This window comes from Manduca sexta, unplaced genomic scaffold, assembly GCF_014839805.1.
Source record: "Manduca sexta isolate Smith_Timp_Sample1 unplaced genomic scaffold, JHU_Msex_v1.0 HiC_scaffold_3236, whole genome shotgun sequence".
Lineage (NCBI taxonomy): Eukaryota > Metazoa > Arthropoda > Insecta > Lepidoptera > Sphingidae > Manduca > Manduca sexta.
The window spans coordinates 4529-14898 of NW_023594282.1; the positions used below are offsets into that span (position 1 = coordinate 4529).

Genomic DNA, 10370 nt, shown 5'->3' on the forward strand with positions numbered 1-10370 from the left:
TTTTAGATCTTAGTCTACCATGCTGGCCTAGTATGGATTAGCTGACTTCACATACCTTCTAAATTCTTCTGGAGAACTCAGGTATGCAGGTTTATTCAAATGTATTCTTTCACTGTTAAAGCAAGTGATAATACACAAAGAATACACACAACTTTTAAATAGTTTAAGGTGTATGTTCTGGGTTTTTAAATTTTTAACGAGAATTAAATTATTTGACAAGGTATATGAACCCAATTTTATAAAAAAAAAATGTATAATCTTATTAATATTATATATAATATGTCAGTTTCTCAAAAAGTTTGAGTTTTCGTTAGAAGTAAACATAGCAATTATTGAACATTTTTGAATGAAAATTTAGGCATATTGCTTGGTTTTGTCTAGGATTATTAACATATTTTGGCAAATTTTTGCCCTGGGTAATATAAATAGAGGGCCTTTGTTTACATTTCACAAGTTTTCAGTTAATAGTTCAGATGGCGAGCAGCAGCAGTTATGAATTAAAATTCTGTTACAGTTATTAGTACTCAAACATGATAGATAGTGACAATGAGGGTATCCGTACACACTCAATAAAGTTCCTGGAGGAGGTGGTGCTATTACAGAGCCCCAGTGGCTCTGGTGAGGAAGACTTCTGCCTCGACAACCTGCCGAGCCACCTGCCTTTATAAACAGACATGCACTTGAAGAGGAGTCCGAGTGAGTTTCTCTGCGATATAGCTGGATATGTTGTGTTGTTACTGTCTTTGTTCTTAATTTTCACTATATTGAGATTTTATCAAGTACGCTGATATTAGTGTTATATTACCTTAAAGTTTTAATTATTTCAAATAATAATAGAAATATGAGTTTAATATGATAACAGAGATTATTTATTTTTTCAGACATATCTTTCAACTACTAGTGAAATTCCACAACTCCCAACACATATCTAGCGTAAACTTGATGGCTTGTATGACAACACTTTGCTTACTTGCAAAATTTAGACCCAAATACATGCCCAGAGTCATACAAGCGTTGGGCGACCTCCACACCACCCTGCCTCCAACTCTATCCCAATCTCAAGTAAACTCAGTGAGGAAACAGTTGAAAATGTTAATTGTCAACTCTTAATAAGACATCCTTCTTCAGCGGATATGATTCCCCAATTGACTCAATTGCTAGCTGATATTGGTATGTCAGCCCAAGAGATCAACAAACTCGTGCCCTAAAGACCGAAGGTACAAGAGAGTTGGTGACGTCAAGAATGGTCACACTCCTGCTAAGAGGTTGAGGATTGACTCTCCGCATAGCAACAGCCAGGGGAAGCGACAGTAATAGTCGAAGTGACTTTACCTTGTTTGACGATGACAGCAGTCAAGGAGCTTCCAAGTCAGCTCCAATAGTCACTGAAGACACTATTTTCGACGGTTCCTAAACAATGTTGATAACGTAGTCAATCTTGTAATGTCGACTTTATTGAACTGTTTACCGACCGAAATGCCAAGCAATTTCGCGAGCCTTTACAATCCCATACCCAACTCAGGCACCAAGGTCCAAAAGCGTCACCTAGCTAAACTAACGTATGCTCTGATCAAAAACGAGCCCGAGGTGCCCCCACAACCGCTGCTATCTGACATTGCGGCAAAAATACCTTTGCTAAGAGAAGAAGAAGAGAAAATAACCCTTAAGAACGCTGTAGCTAAGTTACAAAGAGTCAACAAAAGCAGAAAGGCAGAAGGAAAATGCAGTCTCCAAGCTTATGGAGGAGACTAGGCAGGAATATCTTAAAGACGAAGAGAGACGCAATAAAGACAAAGAGAAACCGGCGGTACCACCAACTCCCACCATTCCGAAGTTAAAACAGAAAGTCAAGTTCCTTAAATTGCAGGAAATAACACGTCCGATACCAAAAGATATAAAAGAAAAGCTAATGCTGCAGGCAGTGGAAAGGATCTTGGGAGCGGAGAAAGAAGCGGCTATAGGGGGTGCATCGCAAATCCGGGCTAAACTCATAACAATATTCGCATCAAGTTACACGCCAGAGATACGGGAATTGATACTAAATTACATACTAGACGATCCTGTTAATAGAATTGATTTAGCTCTTTCGTGGCTATACGAAGAGTATGCTTTGATGCAAGGTTTTAATCGTCACCCTGTCACCCTACAGCCAAAAATGCATGAAAAACACGACCAGAACTATAACCAATTACTTTGTGCTCTGATTACTCAAATAGCAGAGAGAGGGGATCCTATTATGGAAGCAAGCAAAGACTTGCTACTGAGAAAGGTGTATTCTGAGTGTCCAGTGGTTACTGAAGAGGCAGTGGATTATCTGAAGCATTTGGTCACTGAAGATAAAGTGGCGATGTTGGCACTGGAACTGCTTTTGAAGAGTTGTGTATTATGAGGCCGCCGCGTGCGCATAAATATGTCACATCACTCCTGTGTCATGTGTGTAAGTAATAAGTGCTTTTTAACATTTGCTTAGGTATTTTTTATAGCCTTTTGATGTCTTTTTGATAGATTTTACATTAGTTTTACTAGTTGGTTTTGTGTATACAGTTTTGGCAACAACCTGTATAATGCTAAAATGTAAAGAAGAAGTTTTTCTAGTTATTACCATAATTTTTCAAATAGGTTTACAATAGACAAAACCAAATAGATATATATTTATATATTTTATAATTGCATTTTTTATCCAGTAAGCGAGAGCGAAGAAATCCGCGAGTTTGCGTTGAAGGCCTCCGTGAAGATATACAAGCGGGGCACGGAGTCCGTCCGCCGAGTGATCGAGAAGCAAGCGTTGTTGTACCTCGGTTTTATGTCTCTGCCGATCCCCCCGACCGAGGTGATGCCACGGCACACCCGCGTGTGGAACGATGACGCTTACAAACTTTGTCTGAATCTAACTATGGCGCTGTTCCCAGAGAATGAAGGTAGTTAGTTGTGTATTTTGCATTACAAAAATTGTTTTCTTCTAATTGTGGGTGTAAGGTTATATCGTTTTTTTTTATTAGAAATACTATATATTGCTTTATCGACCACAAAATTGTGAGTATACCTAAGTATACTATTTACGATTCTATTCTCAATCTTAATCCATTTCCGAGAATGAACCAATCAAAATAACTCATTTGTAAGCATGTCAAAAAATACTTTGTTCTGATTGGTCCTTTTTTGAGATAGATAAAAAATAGCTATAGGGATCGTTTATTGAAAATGGCGGATAGTCACTTTTGAGATCAAAATATTTTGAACTTACCCAAATATATTATTGTCGATTTGTTGCACTGTTTGAAAATAGATCAACTAACAAACATGCTGTAGATTAGTATTGAAATGAGTTCTAAACAAAACAATTTAACATATTATGTTATGTAATAATTATTTATTGCTTATTTAGCTTCTTTTATTATCCGTAAAAGTTACATAACAATAATAATTACACTTGGTACCATTTATAGAGCTGATAGTGGAAGTGGGTCGCGTGTACGGCGCGGCGGGCGCGGAGGCCAAGCGCGTCGTGCTGCGCGCCATCGAGGGGCCGCTGCGGGCGGCGCAGTGGCCGCAGGGGACCCAGGGGCCGCAGGGGACCCAGGGGACCCAGCCCGGGGGCCTGCACCCCGCCTGCCGCGCGCTGCTGCAGCACTGCCCGCGCGGCGCCGAGACCCTGCTCACGCGCCTCGTGCACATACTCACGGAGAAAGGTATGTACTATCTTACTAACTATTCAAAACCAACACCATCGTACACAACGAATAATCAGTTAAGATCAAAGCCCTTAATCCCATTAGATGCGATGGAATCACCGCTGTATTCACAGAAAAGTAATATCGTTATTAAGAAGCAACATGAAAACATTCTCGAGTCGCTCAACTGATGAAATGCTTCGGATTATAATCAGTGACATCATCGTTTTAATCATAGGTTAAAATATATCATAATGTGATATATTTTTTTTATTTATTTTATGATAATTTTTTTTATATTAGGGGTGTACCCCTAAACATTGCTAGAAACGACAAAAATAAAAAATATTATACACACTTTGTTGCCTCACTAAAATTTCGTCCACGCCCCTTCCCAACTAAGCTACGCTACTGCATGAAATAGTTTGCCAAATTTGGTAGCGCAAATAGAGAAAAAAACCCTAATAATAATGTAATGCTGTGTGATATGTGCAGCGCCGCCGTCCCCGGAGCTGGTGTCGCGCGTGCGCGAGCTGTACGCCACGCGCGTGTCCGACGTCAGGTTCCTCATTGCGGTCCTCACGGGACTCACCAAGAAGGAGGTAAGCATTATACCATTTTGACATTGCGTTATTAAACGGAACCACGTACTCGACTTCACCTTTGCTAACACTGTGCCAAAAATCATCCATTAATAATGAATATTTTCACCAAAAATCCTGGTTTTAGTTTTCTGATTTTTTTATCATTTTGTACTTTATAGCGATTATGGCGTGTGCGTGGAGTGTATTCCCTGACTGAAAGTATGATGTTGCTGCAACTAATTCTCTTAGAGTAAAAGTAGTGACACATTTCTTTTTATTATCATAATTTTTAATTTGTTCGAAACTTACTTTTTTATTTTACATCTACGGCTTAAGTAGATATTAGATAGATATAGATATAATTACACATTAGATCTGTTAAGTACAGTATACTGGGAATAAAATACCTGGTGAAGTGATGCATCCTTCAGAAATGATCAAAGTTATAGCATCTATATTCCTATTATGGAAAGAAATGAGAACACTTTAAAAAAAATGCTAATGTATCGGTCTGATTTCTAAACGTTTTGTTTAAGATACTGGCGGCTCTGCCGAAACTGATAAAGCTCAACCCAGTGGTCGTCAAGGAAGTGTTCAACAAGTTGCTCGGCTTGCAGAATATGCACGAAGAACGATCACCAGGTAAATTATATGATTTTTATTTGTTTTTAATCTATACTTTTATAGCTCAAGCGTTTGTTTGAACGCGATAATTTCAGGAACTACTGGTCCGAAATTGAAAAATTATTTTAGTGTTCGATAGCTCATTTATCGAGGAAGGCGATTATGAATAATATAGGACTTGGTATTTTTAAATTAGAGGCCGATCAAGTATTACGTAACGCAATTTTTGAAGATTGTTGAACCTCCCCCATGTTACGCGCCGAAACGTACGCCGTAACTGTACGCCGCTGCCCCACTCAAAAAGTTATGTAACTTTAAAATTAGGCTGGTTGATTTTCCTGCGTGCCCTTGCTCTACACCTGGTTACGAAGTTGAACAATCTGCTCATCACGTTTTTTGGGAGTGTGGTCTCTGGTATGAAGAGCGCAACATCATATTAAACAGTATGACATATTAGATATGATATATTGATAATTACATATTGATATGAAATATTGATAATGACAAATTAGTGTTCCCTGAGACTCGGCGAGCTTCACTGCTCGATGTCATAATGCGCGCCACTGCTGATCCTGGCTTACAGGAGTTGTAGTGGTGGGTGTGAGGGCGGGAAAGACTAACTCTAAAATTACATTTTTTTCGCAAAATACCTTTGTTATTGTTTTTAAATAAAAATACAATGTTACGTAACTCGTTGTTCGAACCCCCCCTCCCGCGTCTGTAACGTATCGTAACGTTTAACAAGACCCCCCTCCCCTACAAATTGCGTTACGTAATACTTGAACGGCCCCTTATAGGTATTACTTACTAACATTTCGCCAATCTTTGGTTATTATCTGAAAAGGAATATACATACAGAATTTTAACGAGGATTCTTATTGAAAACATAAACGTTATAAAGTTTGTTGCCTTATATCTTTGTTGTGTTAAATTTCGTTTCGAATATATTGAAAAGTTATGACTACAATATCAAAAGTACAGTCTCATAAAATAATTTTAAATTTCCAGATCCTGCAGTATGTGAGTATTAGTATTAAAATGTATCTGAACATACGGGTCTTATATACATATGCCGCTTATATTAGGCATTGCTAGAAATTTTGCTGTAATAGAGACACTATGTTATAATGAGCAATTTGATTTTCACTGTTTTTATATCGACTTTTATTTTGATCTTTCATAATAATGTATACGTATAAATACATTTTAAGCGCTTTCCTCTATTTTCTGGCGACATTTAGTGGACTTAAATGTATTTTATTGAATATATTTTACCCGTATTTGAAAGATATTCCCGAGTTTAATTGGTTTTGTGACCGTCATAATACATTTTTGTTTTTTCTTTCTATCTCTTGTATAATTCTGTTTTGTTAATTGTTTTTTTCTTTTATTTTCTCATTGTTTACAGTCTCACCGACGGATTTGCTGGTCGCGTTGCACCTCATCGACCCTGGCACTGCGGACCTCAAGTACATCATCAAGGCTACTGCAATGTGCTTCGCTGAAAAACAAACTTATACGCAGGACGTAAGATTCTATATTGTATATCTACAAACGAATAACACTTGATAAGTTAAACGGGCATGTGAAAGTGACTGTGACGGGCACTGCAGATGATAGTACGTGGATTAGGGTTCGGATAGAGTATCGACTGGCGAGATATGATTACCCCTTGCCAGACGACATAATTATGTCGGCCTGTTTGCAAAAGAAATCTATTCGTAAACATATATCTATAAAATAGGTTATAGAATATATCAGGGCGAGCTGTGACTCGATTCGAGTCGACGCTAGCCTCTATCAACGTATGTTTTAGGTACTGTCAGCAGTCTTGCAGCGGCTGTGCGAAGAGCCCGAGATCCCGGTGCTGATGATGCGGACGGTACTGCAAGCTCTTACACTCTATCCCAGCATGGCACCACTCGTTTTGAATATACTGCAGTTGCTTATTGAGAAAGAGGTAAATTATTGTTCTTATTGGTGGTTCTTTCATGGAATCCCAAAAGCCTGGCTTGTCCAAAAAATATTTAATTAAGTACAATAAATCACTCTCATGGATAGAATACGGCTACAATTCTACTACACATTTATAGATATAGTAAGTGTCTATAGCAATCAATACTGAAAAATAATCCAGACTTTTGCCTGCATAATGTATAAAATTCAGCATTGCCAAGTGTTTAAACTAACTTCTGTTATAGTGGAATTTATTAATATTCCTTACTTATTTAAACGAATAACCAATTTATTATAATGAATATCTAATGTTTTTAGTATTAACATAATTATTTTACTTCTTGCATTATAATTTTACGTAAATTTTTGGCACATTTTCAGCATAAATTTTGTTTCGGAACTGGCAACACCAGTTATTTGTTTTGATTGAGCCGTTGACAGATTTTTAAGAGTGTGTTTAGGTTTATTTTATTTATTTAAAATTAGTGAAATTATAGCTCGTGATGGTTTAAAGTGTGAAAAGTTTACATCGGTGAGAATAGCCGAATTTGTGAGGTTATCACGCAAATCAAAAACTTTAGTCTAGCTGGCGAGAGGTGCGAAATGTACGGCTGACTTTTTTAAGAAACTTATAAGATATTTACATCAGTATCCAAAACTAATTGGCGTGTTGGATGCTCCCATGCTTACCTTTAGTTGTATTGTTGATGTTAAACATATTTCTCCAACAAGACAAGTTTTTGGAATACGTCTGCTTGAAAATTATCCATTTAACCGGTGCTGGCCTGAAATATAATTCACATCAACTTTATTATGAATGCATTTAATTTTATAATTTCGGTGAACAGCGAAGTGTAACCTCATCTCGTCAATTAAGTAGGTACAGTGTGTGACGAAATTTCTAACAAATCGTACGCATCAACACTCGAGTATAATCGTAGTGATTTTACTTTTAATGAAAATAGTTGATAATTTGTTTGTTATTTAACACCACAAGAACTTCCTCGTATAGGTTGCTATGGGTCAAAATCGTCTTTCATATAAAAAGTGTATGTAAGAAGCCTCCTTGGCATAATTGTATTGCGTGCGCACATCCACCGCCTCTCTGCGACGGTAAAGTGATATTGGATATTTTATTTTCTAACACAAATTTTATATGAAAACGAAGATGCGATCTTTTTTTGTGCTGCTTTGGACTGCTCATACCCAAAACAGTGGGCGTGCTCTGAGTGTACATAATTCCTTTTTAGGCTCATACAGATTTTTGAGTTGGCTTTTTAATTAATATAATTAAATTTAGTATTCAGGTACGTTCATTTATGAAAACATTATAAAAAAATCTTCATTTGAAAATCCACAAAAACCAATTAACATTATAAATTTCACACACCTAGATTTTAAGCTGGATTCTCTTGATACAAAAAGTAATAATACAAACCATGTAATATATAATATTCTTGCTAGAAATGAGGTCCTGTCACTGAGATTTAGGTCTTAGCACTAGAAATGTATATACTTTGTTACATAATATAAAACAAAATCCTTCGCTGTATGTCTTTTTTCTTTAAATCAAGCACAATAAAGTGACTGCACTGCACCTGATGGTAAGCATGATGTCATGCAGATAATGTTGATTGGCTACAGATGCCCATTTTATGGCAATTGATAAAATCATGGCTACTGAGATGCATCTTCATGCTTTGGTAGATGGACCCTGGATTATAGGGAACAGGTGTTGCAAACTATTCCAAAGCCTGATGGTGCAGCAATGAAGTGGCGAACCTATTGGTTCTGTCTGTCTACTAGTGTGATGAACTTAAAACTATTGAATAGATTTTGTGGAATTTTAGTATGGATATAGTTTGAGACTTTAGGAGGGGTGTATTATTTTATATCCCAGAGAGTCATATAAAGGGACCATTATCCGGAAAAAGTATTAACACGGCAGCGAAGCATATGTCAATAACCAGAATATATGTTGCAGGTGTGGCAGAACAAGGTGGCGTGGGAGGCTGGGTGAAATGCTGCGTGAGGTTGTTGCCGGCGGCCGTGAGCGGCGTCGCGCGCCTGCCGCCCGCCGCGCTCGGCGCCGTGCGCGCCGCGCCTGCGCTGTGCGCCGCGCTGCGCCCGCACCTCGCGCTCCTGCCGCCGCACCTCGCGCACGCGCTCGCACACCTCACGGTAGTACACACTACACACTACACACACTACACACACTGCTGCCGCCCGCCGCGCTCGGCATCGTGCGCGCCGCACCTGCGCTGTGCGCCGCGCTGCGCCCGCACCTCGCGCTCCTGCCGCCGCACCTCGCGCACGCGCTCGCACACCTCACGGTAGTACACACTACACACTACACACTACACACACTGCTGCTGCCGCCCGCCGCGCTCGGCCGTGCGCGCCGCACCTGCGCTGTGCGCCGCGCTGCGCCCACCTCGCGCTCCTGCCGCCGCACCTCGCGCACGCGCTCACACACCTCACGGTAGTACACTACACACTACACACTACACACACTGCTGCCGCCCGCCGCGCTCATCCGTGCGCGCCGCGCCTGCGCTTGTGCGCCGCGCTGCGCCTCCCACACCTCGCGCTCCTGCCGCCGCACCGCGCACGCGCTCGCACACCTCACGGTAGTACACACTACACACTACACACACTGCTACCGGCGGCACACACACACTCCATTACCAACCGCAATCCCTTCTCATCGCCCCTTGCTATTTCACAATTCTACACCCTAAAATCCGCCATGTAAATTAAAATACATTGTGTTTGATTAGGCAAAGGTACCAAAATAATAGCAGAGGGGGCTGGTTTATGATTTTTGGGTAATTTCAACGATATAGGCACAGGAGGTCTGAACAGTGATTATGCTCTGCAATCATTTTAAGAAAACTGTTGAGCTGCCATGAAGCGTAGATAAAATTGCGCAACTCTCTTACACATTATAGCATGGAAGCAATCCAACACAAATATTTAATAGGAATAAATTCTCAGTATAATTTACTCGACTAGGGACTGCTTTTATACCGCAGATATATTACGAGCGCAGTGTAACCACCCTGAGATCCCAGGTTCGAATCCCAGCTCGAACAAAAACTGATATTGAGTTGTTTATACCAATATCAACCTGAAGTCTGTAATTTGTGTTCGATAAAACGATAGGCTCGCCCCCTATCACATCATGAGACGGAACGCACAAGCGAAAATGTGCTATACCCACCTCCGCTTACCCTTCGAGAAAAACGGCATATGTGCGTGTAGTTTACAAATTAGATAATATATTCTAATATTATTTTTTGTTATGAACAGCCTGAGCAACAATATGCGTCCCGACTCCTGGTTCGATGCCAGTTCCGGCGCCAGTTCCAGCTCCCAATCCTGTGGAACCGCTTCCCCAGGAATGGAATGATCAACCTCAGACTTCTTTTAACCCGATACTTACTTTGTTTAAATGTTTTTATATGAAATTAATGTATATTTTTGCTTATTCCGGGTTTCCTGAAACCATGTGGTAGGCCTATTTTAAATAACA

The 10370-nt window shown here is 39.7% G+C and overlaps 1 protein-coding gene across 1 annotated transcript; it reads left to right on the forward strand.

Moving 5' to 3' along the window:
- Positions 1–1738: 1738 nt before the first annotated feature.
- Positions 1739–8855, forward strand: LOC119192826 (symplekin-like). The gene is made up of 8 exons (XM_037446582.1): positions 1739–2375; positions 2685–2918; positions 3447–3689; positions 4167–4273; positions 4792–4897; positions 6288–6406; positions 6696–6839; positions 8820–8855. The coding sequence occupies exons 1-8, from the start codon at positions 1739–1741 to the stop codon at positions 8853–8855; spliced, it is 1626 nt and encodes a 541-aa protein (XP_037302479.1).
- The last annotated feature ends 1515 nt before the right edge of the window (positions 8856–10370 follow it).

Bases quoted from the DNA above. Each gene is read 5' to 3' on its own strand.
- LOC119192826 (XM_037446582.1), top strand. From the start codon at position 1,739: ATGGAGGAGACTAGGCAGGAATATCTTAAAGACGAAGAGAGACGCAAT. The intron at 3,690-4,166 runs GTATGTACTATC...TGATATGTGCAG, and splicing joins GCACATACTCACGGAGAAAG to CGCCGCCGTCCCCGGAGCTG. The intron at 4,898-6,287 runs GTAAATTATATG...CATTGTTTACAG, and splicing joins GCACGAAGAACGATCACCAG to TCTCACCGACGGATTTGCTG.